Genomic DNA, 24151 nt, shown 5'->3' with positions numbered 1-24151 from the left:
GCTACCAGAGCTCCTTAGTTAACAGCATTTATCTCTATTCACTTGTAACTATTGCCTGCCCTGTCACCCGTGTTAACATGTGTCTACCCTCTAGTCTGTGAATAATCCTCTCTGTCCTGTTAATTCTCATAGATTGTTTCTTTCATGAAGAAAAAAAAAAATTTTTTTTAAACTTTTTACAACATAGTTGTTGTTGTTATTAAGTGCCATCAAGTCAGTTCCAACTCATAGCGACCCTGTATAGGGTTTCCAAGGAGCAGCTGGCAGGTTTGAACTGCCGACCTTGAGATTCACAGTCCAATGCTGATCCTATAACGTCACACCACAACATTGTTCTCATACAATACTTGTCCTTTTGTGATTGACTAATTTCACTCAACATAATGCCCTCCCTGTCCAACTGTGTTGTGAGGTGTTTCACAGATTCATACTTATTCTTGAATGTTTTATTGTATTCCATTGTGTATATACCAAAGTTTGTTTAAGCATCCTCCTGTTCTGGGCATTTAGGCTGTCTCCAACTTTGCAAGATGTCTTTTATAGACAGCATATTAAACGGTCCATTTGCTTTCTTCTTATTTTTGTAAAATAAGAGATGTTACAGGCCACACCCCTGGGAAACTACCTTACATCCCATCAGGATTGTGACAGGATTATGGGTCATCAACCCACCCTAATCCTTTTACTGGCTTATCACTTCAGATCACATCATGGGGAAACATCACATAATTGCCATATTACATCATTACATTTCTCCAAACCCCTGAAAATTATGACCCAGTCAAGTTAGCACATCGTTTGTATTTTCGTGGGGACAGACATCACTCAATCCATGACACACTCTAAAAAAGCTTGTTTTGCAGCATATTTGTCCAATGCAATACATCATTTCAATGGCTTTTTGAATGCTTCTTCCATGGGTATTGATTGTGGATTCAAGTCAAGTGAAATTCTTGACAACTTCAACCTTTTCTCTGTTTATCATGATGGTGCTCAGTCGTTTATTGGTCCAGGTGAGAGGATTTTTGTTTTCTTTATGTTGTACTGTAACCTATACTGAAGGTGTGATCTTTGATCTTCATCACTAAGCACTTCAATAGTCTGACCTTATAGTGGAGTCCTGATGTAGCACTGTAGGATAAGCCCTTGAGCGCTAACTGAAAGGTCAGTGATTCAAGCCCACCAACCACTCCTTGGAAACCCTATGCAGGATCGTTATGAGTCGGAACTCACACAACAGCACTTAACAACAGCAGGAGAGAGTATCCCTTGGTCAGTTTGTGGTACTATGAGGATGGTGTTTTGTTCTGTTGTGTGCAGGGTCACTATGAGTCAGAGGCAACTTGATGGGACCTAACAACACAGGACAGAGTAAGGATCCATGGTGGCACGGTGGGTTAAGCACCGGGCTGCAGGACAAAGATGAGTCTATCTGCTTTCATAAAGTGTATAGTCTCAGAAACCCTGTGTAGGGTTCCCAAGAAGCAGCTGGTGAGTTTGAACCCCCGACCTTGAGGTGGAGCGCTGTGAGAATAGGCTTGAAGGCAGCAAGTTTGTATTGGTTTTGTAGAGGAGACCAGAACTGTTTCATGGTTTCCGAGGCTATACAAATCCTTATGGAAGCTGACTCCCGCATCTTTCTCCCTACTAACGCTGAACCCACCGCGCCACCAAGAGTAACTTTGCCCTATGGCAACGGATTTGGATTTTTAAAAATTAAGTACAAGGAGGACGATGTGCTAAATGTGCTTCAATTGACAAGCGAACAAAGTCCAGCACAAGCCCTTATCCCTTGGTGTATCCAACGAGACCCAAACCCCTTTTTGGGCAGGCACTTGGCAACCGTGCCCGGCAGTGAATTGGGCGCGAAGCACCCACACAGTAAATGCTCTCGCCGTAGTCTCACACCGGGGGCAAGTTAGGGCGACGCTCATGTAGTCGCCACCCTTTCAGAGACGAACAGAAAGGGGACACGATCCAGATCTCGCTTCCAAGCCAGTCTAGCCGCGCACGACTAAGGTCTGGAGACTGAATTTACACTCCCACCGCATGCACCATCGACTCTGCCTCATCCAGACCCAAATTCTCTCTACAGCCAAGAAGAGCGCTCCTTCCACGTTTTTCCTGTGAGGTGCCTACCCCCAGGGAGCGGCGCTGAAATTGACAGTCCCGCGGAAGGAAAGGGTTTCCGCAAACTGGAGCCTTCGCAACTACAACTCCCGAAAGACTTTGCTACTGGACTCCTTTTTTGCCCACCAAGCTGAGCGGTGGAGTCCTGGTGTGGCGCTGTGGGTTAATGCGCCAGACTGCAAAGCCGTTTGAACTGCAAGATCGGCAGTTTAAACTCACCAGCTGCTCCTTGACCCTATACAGGGTCGCTATGGATCTGAACAGACTCGACCGCACTTCACAACAACAACAAACTGAGCGGCCAGTTAATTGGAGGGAGACGCCACGCGTGCGTCATCGACGCCCGCTGCCATCGTCGCGGATAGATGACGTGTAGGTCGGGGCCCCGGGCTGTCAGTCAGAGAGCGGCCAGGTACGGGCCCGGGGTCCCGCGGGGCTGGAGCCACCATGGCTGCCGTGTTCGACCTGGACCTGGAGACGGAGGAGGGCAGCGAGGGCGAGGGCGAGCCAGAGCTCAGCCCCGCGGTGAGTTCCCCTCCCGGCGCGGCCCGATTCCTACCGCAGCCGGTGCCCCAGACCCGGAGTGGGTTCGATCCCTGCAGACTCCGGTCCTTCTCAGACCCCGGCCCGGAGTCACCCCGCCTCTCGTCTCCCCCAACCCTATCCCCCGTTTCTTCCTTTCCTGACCTCCATCCTGCCAGCTCCCATCCCGATCCCCACCTCTCCTGGGCCAAGCAGTCCAGCTGGGGGCGGGCAGCGGCTTCCTGGCACTTCCCTTGGCGCTTACCCCTCGGTTTCTCACAGGACGTGTGTCCCCTTGCCGAGTTGAGGTCGGCTGGCCTGGAGTGAGTGAGGGTCGTGTTGGGGGAGGGGGGTGGAGTGGAGAAGGGACCCGGGAGTACTGGAGCCTTGCCCCCATCCCCTTGTGTCCACAGGCCTGCGGGACACTTTGAGGAGGTAGAGCTGACCGAGACCAGCGTCAACCTGGGGCCAGAGCGAATCGGGCCCCACTGCTTTGAGCTGCTCCGTGTACTGGGCAAGGGGGGCTACGGCAAGGTACGGGGGCGGGGTGGTGGTGGTGGTGGTGGTGGTGGCGCTCCTTTCCGCCGGCCTCACAGCCCAACATGGCAAAAGGTTATTAACACATTGTTGTTTAGTGATGTCAGTTCTGACTCATGTTGTTGTTAAGTGCCTTCTAGTCAGTTCTAACTCATAGCGACCCTGTAAAGGCTTTCCAAAGAGTAGCTGGTGGGTTTGATCTGCCAATCTTGAGGTTAGCAGTCTAAAGCTTATCCAGTATTAGTTTGTTAATCAGCAGAATCTCTGATGAGCTAGGCTCCAAGGAAGAAATGATAGTACTCTCAGAATCTGGCTGGAAATCTTTCCTGCCCCACCCTTGGGTGGGCCTGGGGTTCTTGGTCTTCATGCCAGAGCTTCAGGGTGGGGCATTATGAAGAAGTGCTGTGGGATAGGGAGGTTGATCCGGTCTCCCTTGCCATACAGGTGTTCCAGGTGCGAAAGGTGCAGGGCACCAATTTAGGCAAAATATATGCCATGAAAGTTCTGAGGAAGGTGAGTTGTTCATTCAGCCAACATATACTTACTCAATGCCTGCCCTGCCCAACCCTCGTTGCCAGGCTTTGGGAGAACCACAGTGGAAGGGAAGGAACCGGTCCCTGATTTTGTGACTCTGGTTTTTCACAAGTCATGGCTTATTGTTTATTCTGATATGGATTGCTATGCTGGGACGATTTTGCATCCCCCAGGGGTCATTTGGCATTTGTCACAACTGGGGGATGTTACTGGCAGCTAGTGACTAGAGGCTAGAAATGCTGCTCCCTAACCCAAAACCATCCCTACTGCCACTGAGGCCATTCGGGCTCATAGCGATCCTGTGTTGGGATTCTGAGACTGTAAATCTCATCTTTGTCTCCTGCGGAACAGCTGGTGGGTTTAAACCACTGACCTTGTGGTTAGCAGCCCAACACCTAGCCCATAGGGCCACCAGAGCTCCGTGGCCAGCCATGTATGATGCAGTTATGTGGTCCCCGGTGTCAGTAGTGTTGACGTTGTGAAACCTTGGATAAACCTCACCATAAAAGGATGATCGTCGATAGCAGCCGAGTTATGAAGAAATAGAACAGAGAACTTAGAAATGTGATGGTCAAAGGGCCTGCAGGAGTCTCCCCTTCTGACGGGTGCTCGCCTTTCCAGGCCAAAATTGTACGCAATGCCAAGGACACAGCACACACACGGGCCGAGCGGAACATTCTAGAGTCCGTGAAACACCCCTTCATTGTGGAACTGGCCTATGCCTTCCAGACTGGTGGCAAGCTCTACCTCATCCTTGAGTGCCTCAGTGGTAGGAGGGGGGGACCTGGCTGGGGAGGGGGGCGGGGGGGGCGGTGAGTGAAGGTGGGTGGGTGGGCAGGCAGCATGGGTGCTCTGGGGAAGCCCTGGGGAGGCGTGGTTGTAGAGTGGTTAGGGACCTACACTCCCCACCGTCCATTCATTCAGCAACTGTCTGCTCAATGCCTGTGTCTCTCACCTCTGTGGGGGGTGGATGACTCGGAGCAGTGGGGGGGGGAGCAGGTATAGCAGCGTGGTCTGGCGGCTTGTTCTGTCCATTTCTCCTGCACCTTCATGCTCTGCTCTCCTCCCCTTCACGCCCTGCATCCAGCCAGGGCCCAATCCAGCGGATCCATTCCGGGCAAAGCCTTCTACCCTCTGTATTCTGGCAGCCGGAGGGTAGGGAGTAGTTTGCAGTTGCTTCTTACCTGGGTTCCAAGGCTGCAGCTCCTCCCCTTTTAACATCCCCTCCAACAACAACCAGGGTCTTCTAGGAGCATGGTTCCCCCCTACCACTCCTGCTCAGAATGCTGGGGTACTCCCTGACTCCCAGACAAAGCCTAGTCTCCACAGAATGGTCCAGGCCCACTTTTCTTACCTGCCCCATCTGTCCCAGCCAACACTGAAGTCTGCCCCTACATGCTGCACGTCTCCTGCCATCTTAGCATCTCCCCTTAGTCTGCATGAAACTCTTTCTCTCCCTTGGAGTTGGGATGCCTTTAGTCTCCCCTTGTGTGCCTGAGATATTTTGGGTTCAGCTCCCAGAGCCGCTGCCTCCGGCTGAGCCTGTTTGAGCAGGCTGTGCATGTCTGTCTCCCCTTGGAGCGTCCTCAGGGCAATGGCTGGGTCTCTCCATCTCTGTGTCCCCAGCTTCACCCAGCACAGGGCCAGACACCGAGCAGGCATCGGTAGATGTTTGCTGACTTGAACCCCCACGGCAGCTCTGTGAGGCAGGTAGGGCAGGAATTATGCGCCCCACTCTCCCCAAGAAGAGGCCCAGACTCAGAGAGAGCAAGGGGTCTTGGTCCTGGCACAGAGCCACCGAGCTGTCTGTGTCGCTGCAGGTGGCGAGCTGTTCACGCATCTGGAGCGAGAAGGCATCTTCTTAGAGGACACAGCCTGGTGAGGGGGTCTTCTTGCCCCTTCCCCTCTCTGCCCCCCACCCCGCCCTCATCCTTGTCCTCACTTTGTCTTGTCTCCCAGCTTCTACCTGGCCGAGATCACGCTGGCCCTCGGCCACCTGCATGCCCAAGGCATCATTTACCGGGACCTCAAACCTGAGAACATCATGCTTAACAGTCAGGGTGAGCATGGGTGCTGGGTCCAGAAACTTCAGGAGGGCGCCTGAGGAGCCCCTGGGGGGAAGAGAGGGCGGGCCAGATCAGGAAGGCTGGCCTTGACCCCTCCTGGTCGTCTTCCTCAGGCCACATCAAACTGACCGACTTTGGACTCTGCAAGGAGTCCATTCATGAGGATGCAATTACTCACACCTTCTGCGGCACCATTGAGTACATGTAAGCCGGCTGAGTTGGGAAAGGACTGGGGGCAGGGGCACCCTGAGGGGTCTGGACCAGCCTGACTGAGGGTTCCACTCGGCCCAGGGCCCCCGAGATTCTGGTGCGCAGCGGCCACAACCGGGCGGTGGACTGGTGGAGCCTGGGGGCTCTGATGTACGACATGCTCACTGGATCGGCAAGTCCAGCCCCCTTTTGGGGAGGGGAGTGGGAGGAGACCCACCATCCTGGGGCAGCGGCAGCGGGCCGACCATGGCAGGACCTGGTGGGAGGCCCACAAGGCTCCTTTCCTCTTCTACCTCCTCCTCCAGCCACCCTTCACCGCAGAGAACCGGAAGAAAACCATGGATAAGATCATCAAAGGGAAGCTGATGCTGCCTGCCTACCTCACCCCAGACGCCCGGGACCTCATCAAGAAGGTGGGGCTACCTCCTCCTGCCCCTCTGGCCGGCCACTCGGCATGATATGACTTCCTGAGTGTCTGGCCGTGTGTGAGCTGGCTAGCTGCAGGCTGCCTTTGGGTGTGGAAGGGTCACTCACTGGGCCTCAGCTCTGAGCAGACTGGCTGCCAATGCCGGGCAGGTCCCTGATCCGAATCCTAAAGTGCCTGCAAAGGCGCATGCCCAGTAGATGGGCTTCCAGTCAGTACAGGGCTCAGGGTCTGTAGGCTTCTTGAAGTGGACACTGGACCAAACCTTGATAGTCGTGGGGACACCCTTCACCCAAACCTTCACCCTCTGCCTTTGTCCCCTAGTTCCTGAAGCGGAATCCCAGCCAACGCATGGGGGGTGGTCCAGGGGATGCGGCTGATATACAGGTGGGTCTGGCTGACACAACCATGATGAGGCAGGGGCGGGCTGAGGGCAGCAGTGGTGACTGAGGGAGCCAGGAGCCTGACTTGGTGTATTTGGGGGTCCTCTTCCCACAGAGGCACTCCTTTTTCCGGCACATCAACTGGGATGACCTCTTATCCCGCCGTGTAGACCCCCCCTTCAGGCCCTGTCTGGTGAGTGAGAGACCCTGAGGGTGGGCTCAGGACCCTGGTCCCAGACGTCCCTGACCCCTGTCTCCATGGCTGGTCCACAGCAGTCAGAGGAGGACGTGAGCCAGTTTGACACACGCTTCACGCGGCAGACGCCTGTGGACAGCCCCGATGACTCGGCCCTCAGCGAGAGCGCCAACCAGGCCTTCCTGGTGAGTCTCAGGGCCAAGGCTGACAGCACGGCAAGGCTGTGGTTGAGGTGGGACCCTGCTGAGCTGGCCTTCTCTGCCCCAGGGCTTCACGTACGTGGCACCCTCGGTTCTGGACAGCATCAAGGAGGGCTTCTCCTTCCAGCCTAAACTGCGCTCCCCCCGGCGCCTCAACAGCAGCCCCCGGACCCCCATCAGGTACTGTGAGAACAGGAGATGCTTCAGGGCGCCCCACGCATGCCTCAGTTTCCTTCTTTGTACCTGGGGCCCTTTCCACCTGTGCACCCAAAGCCTGGGAAGTCTCCGTGTGTGGCTCAGACTGCCTGGGTTTCCTCTGCAGCCCGCTGAAGTTCTCGCCCCTCGAAGGGTTCCAGCCCAGCCCTGGCCCACCAGAGTCCATGGGGCCACCTCTTCCGCCACTCCTGCCACCGCCCTCAAGCACTGCCCCGCTCCCCATCAGACCCCCCTCAGGCACCAAGAAGTCCAAGAGGGGCCGTGGGCGCCCTGGACGCTAGGCTGGTGCGTGAGGAGGCCCCTCCCTACAGCTCTGAGGGCAGCAGGCCCTGGAGTCAGGGTGAGGGTGTCTTTGTCAGGGAGGCTGTGGCCCCTGAATTAGGAGCCTGGAGGACCACATGCAGCTGTGCCCCTGGGGGATTAAAGGGTCAGTCCTGACACCCCGTGACTCTTCTCTGCACAGGGATGGGAGGGGTCTTCACAGCGCCGTGGTACCCAGGGCTGGAGACAGGAGCATTTTATTGCAAAAAGTCCCCAAAGATAGGGGCTGGGATGGAAGTGGTGGGGGAAGGTACAGTCCTTGCAGGGCAGGAGTGGGGGGCGTTGTAGCAGGGTGGGCTGTGTCCAGGGAAAGCAGCTTGAGAAGCAGAGGCTCTGTGAGTGTGGGGGTGGGGAAGGCCCAGGCTGGCCCCCAGAGCCCTAGAGTGCGGTGACATGGGGGCCCTGGCCCCCGACAGCCCCGGCGGCGCTGTCGTCCCAAGCTGCACTGCCAGCAAAGGCATGCAAGTCGCTGAGTAGGGCCTCGGCACTGCCCCCTGCGCACGCCGGCCCCTGGGTGCTGAGGCCTAGGCCACCCTTGCCGTCACTGTCATGGACCTCGTCAGCTGGCTCAGGCTCTGGGCTGGGCCCCACTTCACACTGCTGCTCCTCATCCTGAGGTTCTGCGGACCCTTGGCTGCCATCCATCACGTAGTCATCTTCAACGTCCTTCTCCTCTTCCTGTGGCTCGTTGTCATTGTTCAGCCACACCCGCTCAGCCCGGGCCCGAAGCCAGCGACCTGGGGGGCTGCTCCACACCAGGCGGCGTGTGCGGCCCCATAGCGCTGCCCCCAGGCGGACCGGATGGTAGTAGCCACCAGAGTCGCGGCTGAGGCGGTGCCAGGCCAGCGCCAGGCCAGTGACCAGTAGCAGCAGCAGTAGCAGCAGTAGCAAGACAATGGTGGCAGACTTGGAGTTCTCACTGCCACTGTTGCTGCCGCCTGAGCCCAGAGCCCCGGGCAGGGCCATCAGGGTCCCGAGCCCTAGGGCACAGAGCAGAGCCTATGGAGACAGGTGGGGGTTTGTCACTGGGGACGGGGACCAGGCCTTGGGCTGAGGGGACATTCCAACAGAAAAGCCGAAATCCTTAGGTCTGGCCACTTTCCTACACTGGACTCTCTTGTCCCAGCACCCAGAATGCTCCTTTGCACCGGCTGCCCTGCTGGACACTCCCTCCCAGCAGGACGTGGCCCACCTGCCACCTTCAAGTCTTGGTTCAAATGTTGTCTCAGTGAGGCCTCACCTGGTTTCCGTCACTGCAGCCCACCTTACTCCCCTCAAGCCCCTAACTTATTTTACTTTTCTACCCCATGCCACTCTTCACCCCTTAGATCATCCTGCTCACCTGTTGTTTCTCTCCTCCCTTCAGAATGTGACAGGAAGACAGGGTCTGGGTGTGTTGTTCACTGAGCACCTATGTTTACATGGGGCACCCAAGAGGGGGCCCAGGAAATACTGGGCTGTGTGGGGACCATGAAGCCAGTGTCAAGATGCTTTTTCCTGAGGCCTTGTATGTAGTGAGCCATTGATCTATTCTCAGCCAGATCCCTGGATGGAGGTCCCCCAGGCCCCTCCTCCTTCCTGCCAACCACAGGGTCGCCCCAGCTGCAGTGTTTCCGTTCAGCTACACGTCCCCAGGGACCTCAGCACACAGGACCGGGGGTTGGGTGGCGGGTGCAGCTGCCAGAGGAAGCTTGCGGTTGGAACAAGGTAGGTGGAGGCTATTGGGAGATGCTGGGTGCAAACCTTCATCCACACCCCAGCTTCTGTCTGCTTGATTTCAGTGGAACTGTCCCCAAGTCCCAGCTCTCAAGGGGAGGAATGAGAAGCTCCACCAGTCTTGGGGTTGGAGCAGGAAACTGGGACCATACTGAGACCCAGGAGGTGCTGGGGAGAGGAGAGGGGAGGGAGGCCCAGCTTCGGCTCCACACGTGCTTTCCTGGGTCTCTCCCTTTGCCCCCACCTGCCTTTGAGCCCTACAGGGGTACCTTCCTTAGCTCCTAAAGCCCAGACAATCCAGCCCTGACCTCCAACTCCCCGTACCCCAAGAACCCCGGGGGCTCCGAGCTTACCATGGGTCGTCTGTCTTGGTGCTGGGCGCCCACCTCCAGCCCCGGCAGTGTTGAATGAGAAGTGAATAGGGTTCACTGTGATTGGGGTGCCCCCGACACTTCCGCTTCCTGCTCACAACCCTTTGCCCCGCCTTCCCTGCTATAGGACCCTGTTGGGGGCCAACCTGAACCACACAACCCTCAAAGGTCACTCAGGACAAGGCTGAGGCTAGGTCTTCCAAGGGAAGAATGCAGACAGACTTAGTGTCACAGGTTGCCTGCCTCGGTGTCTCTGCCTGGCAGAAACATGGCTCCTATCTGGAGTCTGGGGGCCTTACCTTTCCTCATGTTTCCAGACTTTCTTTCCCAGCTCCACCCCACCCCTGCAGGTGCAGATCAAACCTGGTTTTTAGAAAGAGCTTTATTTGGAATGAAAATATAGACCTCAGTTCCCCTACTTCCTCTGGAAAGGGGCAGGGGGCTGGGTAGGGACGGGGAGGTGGTCCCTTAGAGGACAAGTGAGCTTGCCCTGGTACAAAAAATCCTCCACAGTAACAATGGTGAGAGCCAGGCGGGGGCTGCAGCCAGGGCCCATAGGATGGGCCAGGGCAAGGGATGGTCCCCTAGGCCACCGAAGAGGACCTGGCAGCCAGGGGCACCCATGTGACCTGTCAGCAGAAGCTGAGTGAAAAGGGAACAACGGAGGTGGGGGCGGTGTCTGGTGGGGGGCAGCCCTAGGCGTCCCCGTTCTGCAAGCGGCCGAGCTGTGCTTCTAGACGGTTGATACGATCGCTCTGCTCCGTGACGAGCGTCCGAAGTTTCTGTAGCTCCTGCATTATCTCGTCCAGCTTCCTGGCCTCCTGCAGGTCCAGTGGGTTAGGGGTCAGGCAGGGCCTGGGTCCACACCCACCCATCATCCCTGAGAGCACTACATACCTCTGCTCTGTAGAGGCTGCCGCTGGCAGTGGTCACAGCGGTGGAGCCCGCAGGACTGGGGGCCCCCAGGCGGGCAGGGGTGGAAGCAGGCCTGCTGTCGGACAGCACATTGCGCCGGTTGACCTTCAGGTCCCGCTGTTTGCTGGGCACGTAGGCCTCTCGCAGGGAGATGAGAATGGGGTCAGCATCGCGGCCACTCACCCACTCCTCTGCCTCCAGGGCTGCCTCCGGCCCAGCTGTGTCGGGGTACAGATCATCCTGGAAGAGGTCCGACTGTACGGGGGTGGGGGTTGCACAGGTCAGCTGAGGTCCTGCAGCCCCCACTAACACTATCACTCATCGTCATCATGGACCCTGAAGAAGGCTTGGCCAAGTTACCAACATGCTGTCTGCAGCACTCTTGCGCCCCCAAGTCCTGACCTCTCCTGAACTTGGAGACAGCAGGGGGAAGTTCAGTCACGGGGCTCTGTGCTTGTCTCCTTTTGGCTCCCTAGGCCAGATGTGCACCCCAGCTCCCACTGTACCTCCCTGTCCTGGCTCTGGTCTCACATCTTCTCCAGACCCTGGTGGCCACCAACTCACCAGTTTACTGGCCTCCAGGCTTGCACTCTGCCTTACCCTGGCCCCATGTGACCTTTCTCAGCCTGAAACTGTCCTTTCACTTCCCTTCCAGACCTCACCAACAGCTTCCCAAGTCTTCCCAGCCTCCCAAGTAGGAAGCTGGGCCAGCCCCAGGGTTTTGTGGGAGCCATGTGTATACCCCATGGACGGGAAGCTCATGGGGCAGGCCTTGGCACTGCTCGCTGAGAAAATGCCAGCTGACTGGAGGCCTCAGTAAATAATGGTGGAAGATTGCAGAAGTATGTCCAGGTCACACATGGCCTGCTCTCCTCCAGCCAGAACTGTCTCATGGTTCCTGTCTCAATTCCACCTTGCCTCCTCCAGGACTGCCAAAACCTCCTCCCGCTATCTCTTGGGCTGCTCCTAGGGCAGGGCCCTTAGCTTATGGGTATCCCTCCCTAGCACAGACATTGGGCTGGGGTTCCCCTGGTCACACGTCCCTTTCTTAAGCCTGGGTCCAGGCCCCCGTGGAGAAGGGGCAGGGGTGGCCTCACCTTTCTTGGCACAGTCATGACAATGGGCTCACACTTGCGCTCATGCAGCTTATAGAACCTGGAGGGGGAGTGGAATTTGGGGGGGGTGAGGGCATCAGCTTCCCAGCTCTTTCCACCTACCATGTGCTGATTTTTGGGCAGTTCCTAAGGGCTGACTTAGACTCTCCCAGACCCCTCCCTCAGGGGTGTGGGCTCCCAGGGTCTGCCCTCAGACTGCTCCACTGGCCCTCTTACCGGGCGATCTCGCACTTGCTGACCTCCAGGCCCCTCTTGGGCATGCTGCCCATGCCCCTCTGGGGCTCTTTGCTGGTGAATGTGTTCAGGAAGTGGATGTAGGGGGGCTCGTCAGTGATCTCAAAGTACCGGATGCTGGAGTCACCCTGGAGTTGGGGGGCATCAGCAGGCAGGCGGGCAGCCCCTACTCTTCCCTTCCCCCTGCCCCCAGCCTCAGCCCTACCTTGCCGCAGACGTAGACCACATTGGTGTCAGGGTCGTAGAAGGGCAGCAAAGCCCCATTGCTAGAGTCCAACTCCTGCAGGGCCATGGGGTCTTCCAAGTTCCCCTGACATGTGGGAGGGGCAGTTAGGACAGACCCCTACTAGTCTCCAGCACCAGGTCTGTTCACCCAGGGGGCCCTGCTGGGCCCTCCCACGTATGTCTACACTAGGGTCAGCTGTCCCAGCCTGCTCCTGACTCTACAAGCTATTCCTATCCACTGAGCCAGGGTTGAGGCCCCCCACTCCCAACACGACCCCTGGAGGGCACAGGGGTATGGGACAAAGCACTTCAGGAGAGAAGCTGGGAAGGCTTCCTGGAGGAGGAGGCCTCTGTATAAGACCTTAAAGGACGCTGGATGACAACAAGCAAGCAAAGGGACAATGTGGACAAAGACACACAGGTGGATTGGAGGCAGCGGGGCACCGTCAGCGAGCAAGGACTCCTTGGGCTGAGCGCCACGCTAAGAATTGCTGGTGCTTCCAGGTGGGGTCCCATTTGGACCTGTTCCTCGGGCTCATCACACCACTCACCGGGTCCCAGAGTGCCAGCTGCCGCTCGCTCATGCGGCTGAAGCCTGTGGTGAACACCTTGCCATCTGCTAGGAAGATGGCGCGCATGGGCCGAGCACCCTCATGAGCCTTTTCTCTCTCCTGCCAGGATGGGAATAGGCGGTCAGTGCATCACCCTACCAGGCCCCTGGATCTGGCCACCTATCCACATACCCGGGGCCACGTACCGCCACCAGGGTGCCCCGGCGGGGGTCGATGATGCGCACACTTTTGTCCTTGCAGGCCGAGCAGAAGAGACTGCCGTTGCGATTCCAGCAGACATTGTAGATAAGGTCGGGATGCTGGGTGTCCAGACGGTAAAGCTCCTCCGCTGTACCCACATTCCAGATGAGCACCACATTGTCACAGCCTGGCGGAAGGCAGTAGGGGCCGTCAGACTTGCCCACCCTCCTCCACCGGACCCCACCCCTCCACCTCTTCTTGCTTGCCCATCAGGGGTAGCTGGGACATCCAGAGCTCTGTACATACATGGGGGAGGCAGGAGTGGCACCAACCTGCACTGAGCAGCACGTTACGGGCAGTCGGATGCCAGGTGACGATGCCCACTCGCTTGATGTGTCCCTCCAGCACCACCACCGGCTCTGTCAGCGGCAAGGTCAGACCATTTTCAGGAATCTGCCAGACCTGGGCAGCACGGTGGAGATGTTAGGCTGAGGCCTTCACCCACCCCTGCCACAGTCCCGCTATAGCTCCTCAGTTCTGAGCCTCACCATAACAGTACAGTCCTCTGAGCCACTGGCGATGACCTCATCGTTGTGGGGACACCAGTCGATGTCCAGGACGGGGCCTGTGTGCCCACACACCGTGGGGTAGGCCTTGTCAATACGGCCTGTCTGTGGGCATGGAAGGGACAGTCAGGAGGGGCCCTGATTTGGCCATCCATCCTCCATTGAAGGAACAACCTGCTTGGCGTGGGGCACAGGTGACCGCCTGGAGGGTCATTCAGCTGTGATTGACTGCCCCACCCACCCACCTGTCAGGTGAATAGGAGCAATTAGCTGCCTCTGGCCCTTACTCCAGGGCAATAAAACACTTTTTCTACTTGAAACAATACCATAACAATCAATCTCATTATGGCCTGCCAGGAGGGGTAGGGGAGTCCTTTGGGTTAATGAGCTGGACTGCAAAGTCACTTTGAACCACAAGGTCAGCGGTTCAAGCAGTTACTCCTAGGCAACCCTATACAGGGTCAAGGAGTCGGAAATGACTCAATGGCACTTAACAACAGGTGGAGTAGGAACAAGGAAGATGTGACCTGTGTGGGGGATCCTGAGGACAAAGTGCTTCCCACCTGTCCCCACCCCACCGTGCCCACCTTGCCCAGTGGGAGCACCAAGAAGGCACCCCCACCGCTGGCCTCCACAATCACTGCTAGGAACTTTGGGTTGACAGCGCAGAAGGTGCTGTCCCAGGTGACGCGGGACACTCGAATGTCCTCGTAGCACTGGTCATTCTTGACCGGCTGGCCGAACACGTGCCGGAACTTGCTCTGCCGGACCACTTTGCGGAAGGACATGTCTGTTGGGTGGAAAAGCCTGGGTCAGCCCCAGCCCGTTATGAAGACAGTGGGAAGGAGGCCGCAGGGGGCTTGAGATTCAGTGACCTCCTTTACAGAATGAGGTCACAGGGGTAGACGAGGGCATCTGCTAAAGGAAACGCCATGACCCATAGCCCTGGCCACTACCGAGTTCTAGGGGGTCTTAGCAGAACCCTGCCGGCCATCTCCCGGCTCTGGTATGAGGCGGGAAGCCTGGGGGGCACAGACCAAAGCCAGAGGAAGCTTAGCAGTTTTGAAGGCTCCCCAATTGGGAGCAGACTCCTTCCTGTCCAGGGATCTGGAGGCTGGTGATGGGGAGATGGGAGGGAGGGGCAGGACAGGGCTCCACGGTTGGCCAGCTAGGCCCCAGTTCTGAGCCCCAGGCCCAGTTGCAGGGAGTCCAAGGGGATCAGGCGAAACAGGGTCCGGACGCCGCCACCACCTGCAGTTCCAGGAGGGTCCAAGGGGAACCAGGCGCCCACCTTCCAGGGAACCCAGCAAACAAGCGGAGAACCAGGACTGAGAAGGAGGCACCTGGGAGGGGAGGGTCCCTCGGCACCGCGCCCTCCACCTCGGGCTCCGCCCCCCGCCCCACAGCCCGCCCGCACCCCCAGCCTGGTCCCGCCGCGCTCACCGGGGAAGCCGGGGGTTGCAGTACCGGCCTCGGGCGGCTCCGGATCCCGGCCTCTGGAAAGCAGGAAGCAGGAATCAGGAAGTGACAGAGGAGCCGGGGCGGGGGCGGGGCGGGGGTTCGTGGGGGCGGGCCCGGGTCACGCGCGGAGGGGCGGAGTGGGGAGGGACCTGGGAAGGCCGCACCTCGCAGAGACCCTGGGTCCCTGGAGCTTCCAAACCGGATATCACAAGGAAGGGCCTCTCTGTAGGCCCTCTGGGATAGGGGAGCGGGGGTCGGGCTGGCCCACCCGCGGACACTGGGCCCATTTCCCCACACTGCACTCCAGTGCAGCATCCTCCGGGTCCCGCCCTTCGGATGCACGCCTTTAGGGTCGCCCCAATCCATGCCTGACTTCAAAATATATATAGTCTACGTGCCTCTTTTTAAGTTACATAAATACATGCTCTTGATTAACAACGTAAATGAAACAGCAGTGTCAGTATTCTAAAGAGAGAGTGGAAGTCCCCAGCAACCCCATCCTTCCTGGAGGACATGGGTCCTGCGGGCCTCATTAAAAATAGAAGTGGGCTCGCTCCCCGCAGGTGTCCCCACCTTGCTTCCTCACTATTCCCTCTCCCGAGCCCTAGGCCACCCACTCTTCTCCTTCAAGCCATCTCCTGTGACAAGGAAACACTCCCACCCTACCCTGTTCTGCCCTGGGGGGTTTGGGTGTCCCTGTGAAGTCCCGGTGTAGCTCCACAAGCTCATCAGCTGCTCCTTGGAAACCCAATACAGGGTCGCTATGAGTTAGAACGAACTCAGCAGCACTTAACAGCTCCCAAGACCAGAGTTCGATTCCAAACAGTGCACCTCATGCTCAGCCGTTCCCTGTCAGTGGAGGCTTGTGTGTTGCTGTGCACTGAACAGACATTAACAAGTTTCAGTGGGGATCCCAAACTAAGATGAGCTAGAAAGAAAGATCGCACCATCTACTTCTGAAAATTAGTCAGTGTAAGCCCTCCTAATGATCCAGGCGGCAACCGTGGGACTGGCTCAGGACTGGCAGCGTTTTGTTCTGTGGAGTTTGGGATCACCTTTCACAGCTACAGTCTTCCCCCTCCTCCTTGGAGCTGGGGATCCTGGGGCACTTGGCCACTTCCCGCTCTCCTTCCTTGAGCATCTAGCCCTCTGAGTGACCAAGGACTGATGGGCCAGATCCCCTTTCCAGAAAGTGTAGGGAGGGCAGTCAAAGGACCTAGCCTGGGGGGCATAGAGCCCCCCACTGTATGTCCATTCATAATGGGGACTCAAACAAGCCCCACATCATTCTCCTTCCCACACCCTGTTGAGGAAACAGGCTTAGGGAGGGCAGTGTTTGCTCAAGATGATCCCACCTGAATCCAGTCTGTATGACTCCAAGGTCCTCCATTTTCCAAATGCTTCATAAACCTTTGTGGGGTTGGGGGATGGTCCCTCCGGCGGGGAACTGGAGTGTGGGCAGCTTGCTTGGAAGAAGGAGTAAAGACACAGCCTCCCCTCCATTACGTCTCCAGGCAGCAACCAGAAGGTCTCCAGGCACCAACCAACCAGATTCTCTACACCCCTGCCCTAAAGCCTGCTTTGCCCCCCACCAGTCACACTTAAAAGAAAATCCTCAGTTCCCCTTGCCTCAACTTGTCATATCTCTGCCCACCACCCCCATCACCTGCATATGGCCCAGTGGTATTGATCCTCTCGTCCTCAAACACACCAACCTTATTCCCACCCCAGGGCCTTGGCACATTCTGTTCCCTTCATCTGGAAGTTCATCCCCCAGATCTTGAAAAATATTCCATCCCTCACTTCCTTTGTGGGAAGCACAGTGACTCTGTAGCATAAACACTGGACTGTGAACCACAATGTTGGCGGTTTGATCCCCCCAGTCACCCTGTGGGAGAAAGCTGAGACTTTCTGCTTCAGAAATAATTTATAGCCACAGAAACCCTATACAGGGTCTCTATGAGTTAGAATCGATTGGATGGCACTTAACAACAACAACACATCCTCTAGTTCTCTGTTCAAATGTCACCTCCTCCAAGGACCCTCTGTGACCATCTCCATCAGCTTGGTCACCCTGTAGACTTCACATTTTGATGATACATTGCGTAATTTAAAAATGTATATATTGTGAATTGAGGGAAGGTGTACCAAGAAGATCATCAATTTCACAGTCAACAGATCATATTGTTTCATCTCAGTGATCCCAAGACCCCAAGCCTTTCAACATAACATCACTTATTCCACTTCCTCCCTGTGTTTCCTGTTTCCTTTCCTCCTTCTTCCTCAGCCTTTCTAATTTTGTCCTTGGGTAAATGTTGTCCTTTTGATCTCAAATGGCTGACCATTGTATGATGTGTGAGTACCTCACTAGTGTTGTTGTTGCCCCTATAAAGTGCTGGTTCTGACTCACAGTAACTCTATGAGTATAGGGTTTCCGAGGAGAAGCTGGTGGGTTTGAACAGCCAACCTTGCAGTTAACAGCCCAGTGCTTATCTTACAGTGCCACACCAGGACTCCATACACTTATTTCTTGGCTGAAAATTGAGCTACAGGCGTGAGTTCTGTTCCAAACCTGAAAGATGACCAAGGGCCACATCTTGGGGTTCCACAGGTCTCTATCTGACCAGTAAGTCTGGTCTTTTTTTTAAAAGTTTTTATTGTGAAAATTGAGTGCACATTTACAGGGCAGATCATCAGTTTCACATTCAACAAATCATATACTTTGTTTCATTACAATGATTATAATCCCCTCCCCGTACCATCAGTTAACTCTATTCATTTTATCTTTTTTTTTTCTTTAACATTCAGGCGTATATAATAATTTAAACCACCAAAAGGCATATTCTGCAAGTCTGCCTCCTGGCCGCCAGCACACAGTCTTTCTCTTCCCATGAATCTAGAGTCCTCAGCTGCTCCCTCTCTCCATGTCCCCATCTTTGCCTTCATTGCTGGTGTCGCTGCTTCTCTGGATAGGGTCCCGCACTCTGCTCATGCTTGTCTCCCTTGATGATCCTAGGGTCCTCTGTTTCTGGACTGTAAGAGTAACTACTCCCTTGTTTTTGTTACAAAACTTCTACCTTTACAATTGTGACAGTTGCAATTAGTCATGGAAACAATTACTCACTATTGAACCATAAGAATCTTATCCCCATCTCTTTTTACCAGTCTGGTCTCTTTTCTGATTTTTTGTTCCATATTTTCTTCCACTCTATCCATGGCCTTCTGATGTGATCCCTCTCAGAGCAGTTGGTAGTGGCATCCAGGCACCATTTGGTTCTTCTGAAAAATAATGTTCCTGTGTTCCATTTAGTCCATTGAACGAACTGTTTCTTATACTGCACCTTAGATGGCCGCTCGTGAACCGTTAAGATCCCAGTTGCAACTCACCAAAGTAGGATGTAAAATATTGTCTTGGTGGATTATGTCATGCCAATTAATTACAATGTCCCCTGAAACTATGAGCTTGGGCCCCCACACCCGGTGACTCATTCCCTGAAGGTGTTGGTAATGTTTAAGAAGTTTTCATAATGTTGCCTCCTGTATGCTTCACCAAATTCATCAATATGTTTGGAGCAAAAGTAAATACCCATGTACAAATATCTTCTTTATATATTTGTGGGTCTCGTCTCACTCCCTCTCACACCCCTTCTGCCATATGTCTATCCATGTATCTAACCATAGATTACCACTCTTGCAGGATTGTATATATAACGGTACTTATTTCTGTTAACTCTTGCACTCCTACTTGATGTCTTCCCCTGCCAACCTCCTTCTTGTATATTGGCTTTCTCTTCTCCCAAGTTAACACATGTCTACCCTCTCACAAGGTTGATTTGAACCGCAAGGTCGGTGGTTCAAACTCACCAGTCGCTCTTTGGAAATCCTATACAGGGTCGCTGTGGGTTGAAACCAACTCGACAGCACCTAACGACAAACAACAACCCTGTAACATTTTTGTCATCTCAGATTCTTAACTGAACAGAAAGTTGTTCGGAAAGTGGTGATTCTCCCTAAGACAGGTCTGTATTGTTGTTAAGTGCCGTCCGGTCGCTTCCTACTTAAAGCACGAGATTCAGTATAGGGCTTCAAGGAGTGACACCTTGCTGTCCAGTGCTTGTCCTACAGTGCCACACTAAGACTCCAGGACTATGTTATTGTTGTGAAGTGCTGTTGAGTCAGTTCCTACTCATAGCAACCCTGTATAGAGTTTCTGAAGCGCAGCCGGTGGGTTTGAACTGCTGATCTTGTGGATGGCAGTCCAGTGCTGATCCTACAGCGCCACACCAGGAGTCCTTGATCAAGTTAATGGTCAACAACTAGTGAGCAGTTACTATGCGCCAGGAGCCCTGGTAGGGAAGTGGTTAAGCACTTAGCTGCTAAGGGAATGGTTGGCCATTTGCCCCTACCAGCACTGTGTGAAGATGATGGACACTCTATGGGGCAGTTCTGCTCTGTCCTACAGGGTCACTGTATGTCTGAATCCCCCTGACCACAAAGGGTCCAACAGGTGCTATGTGCCACGCAAAAACACATATGCAAGGGAAAGTTGGACACACTTGAATTATGGTGGTGGCAATAAATAGGAATATACTATGGACTGCCAGAAAAACAAACAAATCTGTCTTGGAGAAAGTATAGCCAGAATGTTCCTGAGAAGTGAGCATGGCGAGACTCATCTGGCTCGTTTTGACATGTTATCAGGATGGACCAGTCCTTGGAGAAGGACATCAAGCTTGATAAAGTGCAGGGTCAGAGAAAAAGAGGGAGAGAGACCCTCATTGAGACGGATTGGCGCAGAGGTTGCAACAGTAGCCTCAAACATACCAATGATGGTGCAGAACCAGGCAGTGTTGTGTTCAGTTGGACATGGGGCACTGCGAGTCTGAGCAGACTCAGTGGCATCAAACAACAACAACAACAACAACAACAATCTTACAGATGAAGAAACAGAGTCACCAGGAAGCCAAATAACTCGCTGAAGGACACACTGCAAATATTCAATAACAATTTATTGAACAGAAATCTCTCTTCTGCTTGTCTGCTGCAGGGCCTCACAGTCCACCGTCAGGAAGTGTCCTGCTTGGATACTACTATCACCAACCAGCAGGGTCAATTAATGATGAAAACAGACACCCATTTCACTGAGGGGAAAACTGAGGCTCAGAGAGAGCCGGGAGCCTAAGCAATGCTCCAGGTCACCTGCCCTAATTGTCACTGTCACATCAGCTGCAGAGGGTCACACTGCTGGGCTACTGGGAAGGCACAGGGAGGAGGGTGACAAGGGAGAAAAAAAAAAACACCCCATCATTCTGGAGCACTAGAGCAAGGTCAACGGTTCAAACCCACCAGCTGCTCCTCAGAAACTCTAGATAAGGTTGCTGTGAGTTGACCGCAGTTAAGGACAAAAACAGGGCTTGAGAAAAATGGATGGGGTGGTGTCAGAAGAGGGTGGGTGTGAGAAGGGAGGTGGGGTGGAGCCTTCAACACTTCTGAGTTTGTCCAACAGCCTGAGCAGAAAGAGGCAGGCTCTGCCCAGAGATGCTGTGTGACCTCTGGGGAAGCCTTGGCCCTCTCTAGATCCCCTGGCACTCAGAGCTCTCTGAGCTTGGACATCCTTCAGCTTGCTCCCCCTAAACTGCCTCCACCACAGAGCGTGAATGGAGGGTAGGATGAGAGTCAGGCCCTCTGTACCCACTGTGGTGGGCTGAGGGGCAGTGGAACCTACAGTCAAACTTGGAAGTCTTGTGGAGCCTCCTAAAAACATAGGGATGGTCCAACAGTCCCTTGGGCCACCTGGGTGTCTGCCCTGGGCATAGGTGATATGTCCTGATGCTCACAGAATCCCAGATGCACTTCCAGGCATCTTTGTCTTGTCCCTTCTCCACCCTTGATGTTTCCATTGTACTGATGATGGAAGAGGCCACTCACTGAGCCTCTACTCTTCTCAGGCACCTCCCATATCATACGTTCGTATTTAATCCTTCTAACAGGCCACTTTGCAGATGCAACTTGGGAGTTCTAGGGTAAAGTGGCTTGTCCAGAGCGATACAGGGACGTGGAGGAGCCCCATTTAAATCTGACTCAGCTGCCGGCCAGACACACAGGTTTGATGCAAGCTGCCAGACAGACTGCTCGGTGGCAGACATTACACACAGAACTAACTCTAGGTGAGATGTCTGGAGAGGCAAGAGAGAAAAAGAAACACTCGGAGACCAGAGTGGATGCAAAACCGGCAGACAGACTCTCCATGGCCCTGCAAGCAGTAATTCGTGCAGGCTTCAGTCTGCGTTCGTCTTTTATATCAGGGAGGGACTTTACACAAAGGAAGGAGGGGATTATTAATACATGGTACAGAAGTGAAATTTGATTAATCATTCAAAACAGGACACAATGATTTATAGGAACAAATTTCTAAAACATACATCACAAATTGTTTTGATAATCTTGACATCCTTAATTTTCCAGAAATTCAAGCAAATTTATATAGTACTTTTCAGGTTCGAATCCCAGGGCAGCAGCTTGAGGTTTCTCAAGGCTAATTAACATACCTGTAGCACCTAATCTTCAATGGGTAAAGGTGAAAAGGATTTCAAAAGGTCTGAAGAAAGTCAAGATGTTTCAGATACCTGGCTTAAGATTTCAGGGGGAAGGAGAACATATAGGTCAAACTGATGAAACCCAGGGTGGTCCGAGGGAGTTGCCACCATTGTCCTTAATCCAATATTCCCAGAATTTACCACTCCACCCCAAATGAATACCCCGGGCAGTTCCTCTCCAGAACCTCCCTGCTTAATCCCAGTAAAGCTGTCCTTGTTCGTCCTCTGAGGAAGTTTTACTGTCTCGGTTCTAGGGGGAAATTTGGTTTGTACATGGATATCAGGAGCGCAAGTTCTAATATTTTAAACATAACTGAATAATCAAATAAGGAGCAGTTCTGACACTCTTGAAGTTTTATGAGGCCTGTAAGCCTTTTGGTCCCCAACACCCAGCCTCACCAGGGGCAGGAAGCTAGGCCATTCCAAGTCAGCTTGTGGACCACTAGGGTCTCAGGCTCCTATTTGGAGCTAAGCATGGCTCCTGGCTGCCTTGTGCTCAGGCTGGAGGGCAGATGGGGAGGAAGAGAGGCAAGGGTGAAAGGGCAGTCAGGTGAAGCTCAGGGGAAATCCTTCCTTTCTGTCTTCCTGCTACAGGGTCCACAAAACGGGGAAGCGATCAGTGGGGTCTGTTATCCTGGACGGCAGAACCCGGTAGGAATGGTGTCCATCAGTTGTGGCTCATTGGGCTGTTTGGTGAAGGGGTTTCTTAGGGTCAATTAGGGAAGAGCTTGGGGGGCCAGGTTAGGGGATGCTCGTCATACACTGTCTGGGGCTTTTTGGCTGTCTTGGTTTCACTTCCCCAAAATCTCCTTCCAGGTTGAGGGATTTGGTGGGATTTTCCACGATGACATTCTTCACAGCTGCTTCTAATGACTGACTCTTCCATCACTGTCCCAGTGCCCTGGGCTTTCCTGGGTCCTCACGTGGGGTCTGCCCCGAGGGCCTCTTCTGGGGGCTCACTGCTAGGGCTTTCCCCCTCAGAGGTGGTGGGTATGACTGGATTTTCAGCAGTCCCTGGTGCGGGATCTGTGGATGGGGCAAGAGAGGGCTCATCACCAGGACTGGGGGCTGAGTGGGCAGTGAGGCCAGGGGTCTGCACCTCAGGGTTTGCCTGAGGCTGGCCCATAGAATCCAACTGTGGTTGGACTGTGGGGTTTGCCGGTGACAAGGCCATGGGATGCAATGGTGGCCGGGCTGTGGGGTTTGCCTGTGGCTGGGTCTCAGTCATGGGTACTGGCAGCGTCTGGCCCTCGACGTCCACTTGGGCCTGTGGCTCAGCTGGTGTGAGACTGCCGGGCCGCTCCTCGCAGAGAGCTGCTGCAAAGGAGGAAAGGACTGTACGGAGCAGGATGTGGAGGTCGGCGCTGGCCATGAGGCAGAGGAAGGGACTCAGGCAGCTGTTAAGCAGGATCAAATAGTCAGAGTAGACCAGGGCCTCCCAAAGCAGGTAGCCGGGGTAGATGTCCCACAGGAAGGCCAGGTACAGCAGCTGTGCCAGCTGGTAGGGCAGCCTCAGGACCACATAGGCAGACAGAATGGTCTTGGCCACTCGGGCAAAGCCGCGTTGGGCCAGGAACCTGGGCTGGTGGTGGCAGGACTGGCAGACAGCTGCCTGGGTGAGCACATGGCAAACCAGCAGTAGGAGGAAGGGCAGGAAGCCCCCCAAGATCTCCAACATCCTCAACGGTAGCTCTTCACTGTCCCAGAAGTCCAGGCAGATGACAAGGTCATACCACCAGACAGTGGCCTCGGGGAAGACCAGCCAGGGCACACTGAAGAGTGTGGCCAGCACCCAGACCCCTGCACACACCCAGAGGGGCAGGCGAGTCGGGCGGCGCCCTGGGTACCAGCGTGGGCACAGTGCTAGCAGGCAGCGGTCCAGGCTAAGGGCGGCCAGTAGGAAGAGGCCTGAGGAATAGGACACGCCCCACAGGAAGTAGTAGAAGCGGCAGGCTGCTGTCCCCAGAGGCCAGTGCCCTCCATGCTGGATCTCCAGGATTTGGAAAACTGCCACAGACAGGAACAGGAAGTCAGAGAGGGCGAGACTGAGCAGAAGCAGCGCCAGCCGTGTGCCCGCTCCATGCCGTGCCTGTGAGCCGGCCAGCCATGCCATCATCCCGTTGGCTGGCAGGCCCAGGAGTAGGAGGGTCACCAGGAAGAGGGTGTCCCAGCCGCCATGGGGGTAGTAGTCCTCGTCGTCCAGCTCTGTACGGGGCCCATGTCCAGGTGGTGGCCAAGCTGGCTCCCATGACAGTGTCCATCTGTCCATCTGAGATCCTCAATGAATCACTGGGTACGCAATGAGCGCCTAGTGAATGAATGAATGATGATCAGAGCAAGGGCACTGTGTGCCTTAAGGAAAATTACTGCCCCCCCCCCCCAACTCTGAGTAACTGGTGTATGCCAGAGACTTGAAATCGGCTTCCTACAACACATTCGCGAAAGCTGGACAGTGAATAAG

At 54.9% G+C, this 24151-nt stretch overlaps 4 protein-coding genes across 4 annotated transcripts; 1 reads left to right on the top strand and 3 right to left on the bottom strand.

Annotated features, from left to right (window-relative positions):
* Positions 1 to 2489: 2489 nt before the first annotated feature.
* Positions 2490 to 7699, top strand: RPS6KB2 (ribosomal protein S6 kinase, 70kDa, polypeptide 2). Its single transcript, XM_006860851.1, has 15 exons — positions 2490 to 2655; positions 2935 to 2975; positions 3066 to 3186; positions 3634 to 3702; positions 4345 to 4492; positions 5544 to 5601; positions 5683 to 5783; positions 5903 to 5993; positions 6081 to 6171; positions 6305 to 6412; positions 6748 to 6810; positions 6922 to 6999; positions 7080 to 7187; positions 7270 to 7382; positions 7525 to 7699. Exons 1-15 carry the CDS (start codon positions 2578 to 2580, stop codon positions 7697 to 7699), a joined length of 1443 nt encoding a protein of 480 aa, XP_006860913.1. The 5' UTR covers positions 2490 to 2577.
* Positions 7700 to 8117: 418 nt separating this feature from the next.
* Positions 8118 to 9811, bottom strand: PTPRCAP (protein tyrosine phosphatase, receptor type, C-associated protein). Its single transcript, XM_006861061.1, has 2 exons — positions 9764 to 9811; positions 8118 to 8738 (listed from the first exon to the last, which is right to left on the bottom strand). Exons 1-2 carry the CDS (start codon positions 9809 to 9811, stop codon positions 8118 to 8120), a joined length of 669 nt encoding a protein of 222 aa, XP_006861123.1.
* A 710-nt stretch (positions 9812 to 10521) lies between these two features.
* CORO1B (coronin, actin binding protein, 1B) lies at positions 10522 to 15168 on the bottom strand. The gene is made up of 11 exons (XM_006860850.1): positions 15068 to 15168; positions 14221 to 14423; positions 13616 to 13738; positions 13400 to 13529; positions 13073 to 13254; positions 12867 to 12986; positions 12296 to 12400; positions 12073 to 12218; positions 11839 to 11896; positions 10724 to 10996; positions 10522 to 10647 (listed from the first exon to the last, which is right to left on the bottom strand). The coding sequence occupies exons 2-11, from the start codon at positions 14419 to 14421 to the stop codon at positions 10522 to 10524; spliced, it is 1464 nt and encodes a 487-aa protein (XP_006860912.1). The 5' UTR covers positions 14422 to 14423; positions 15068 to 15168.
* Positions 15169 to 22609: 7441 nt separating this feature from the next.
* On the bottom strand, positions 22610 to 23951 carry GPR152 (G protein-coupled receptor 152). The gene is given in 2 exon segments (XM_006878310.1): positions 22610 to 23914; positions 23916 to 23951. Coding segments are annotated over 2 exon segments (1341 nt in total).
* Positions 23952 to 24151: the final 200 nt, after the last annotated feature.

Source organism: Chrysochloris asiatica, unplaced genomic scaffold (assembly GCF_000296735.1).
Source record: "Chrysochloris asiatica unplaced genomic scaffold, ChrAsi1.0 scaffold00040, whole genome shotgun sequence".
Lineage (NCBI taxonomy): Eukaryota > Metazoa > Chordata > Mammalia > Afrosoricida > Chrysochloridae > Chrysochloris > Chrysochloris asiatica.
This window is presented reverse-complemented; position numbering and strand designations above follow the sequence as displayed.

Bases quoted from the DNA above. Each gene is read 5' to 3' on its own strand.
- RPS6KB2 (XM_006860851.1), top strand. From the start codon at position 2,578: ATGGCTGCCGTGTTCGACCTGGACCTGGAGACGGAGGAGGGCAGCGAG. The intron at 2,656-2,934 runs GTGAGTTCCCCT...GGTTTCTCACAG, and splicing joins AGCCAGAGCTCAGCCCCGCG to GACGTGTGTCCCCTTGCCGA. The intron at 5,994-6,080 runs GTAAGCCGGCTG...CACTCGGCCCAG, and splicing joins TGCGGCACCATTGAGTACAT to GGCCCCCGAGATTCTGGTGC.
- PTPRCAP (XM_006861061.1), bottom strand. From the start codon at position 9,811: ATGGTAAGCTCGGAGCCCCCGGGGTTCTTGGGGTACGGGGAGTTGGAG. The intron at 8,739-9,763 runs GTCAGGGCTGGA...CTGTCTCCATAG, and splicing joins TGGGGTACGGGGAGTTGGAG to GCTCTGCTCTGTGCCCTAGG.
- CORO1B (XM_006860850.1), bottom strand. From the start codon at position 14,421: ATGTCCTTCCGCAAAGTGGTCCGGCAGAGCAAGTTCCGGCACGTGTTC. The intron at 12,987-13,072 runs GTACGTGGCCCC...CCATCCTGGCAG, and splicing joins GCCGGGGCACCCTGGTGGCG to GAGAGAGAAAAGGCTCATGA. The intron at 10,997-11,838 runs GTGAGGCCACCC...ACCCCCGTACAG, and splicing joins TCATGACTGTGCCAAGAAAG to TCGGACCTCTTCCAGGATGA.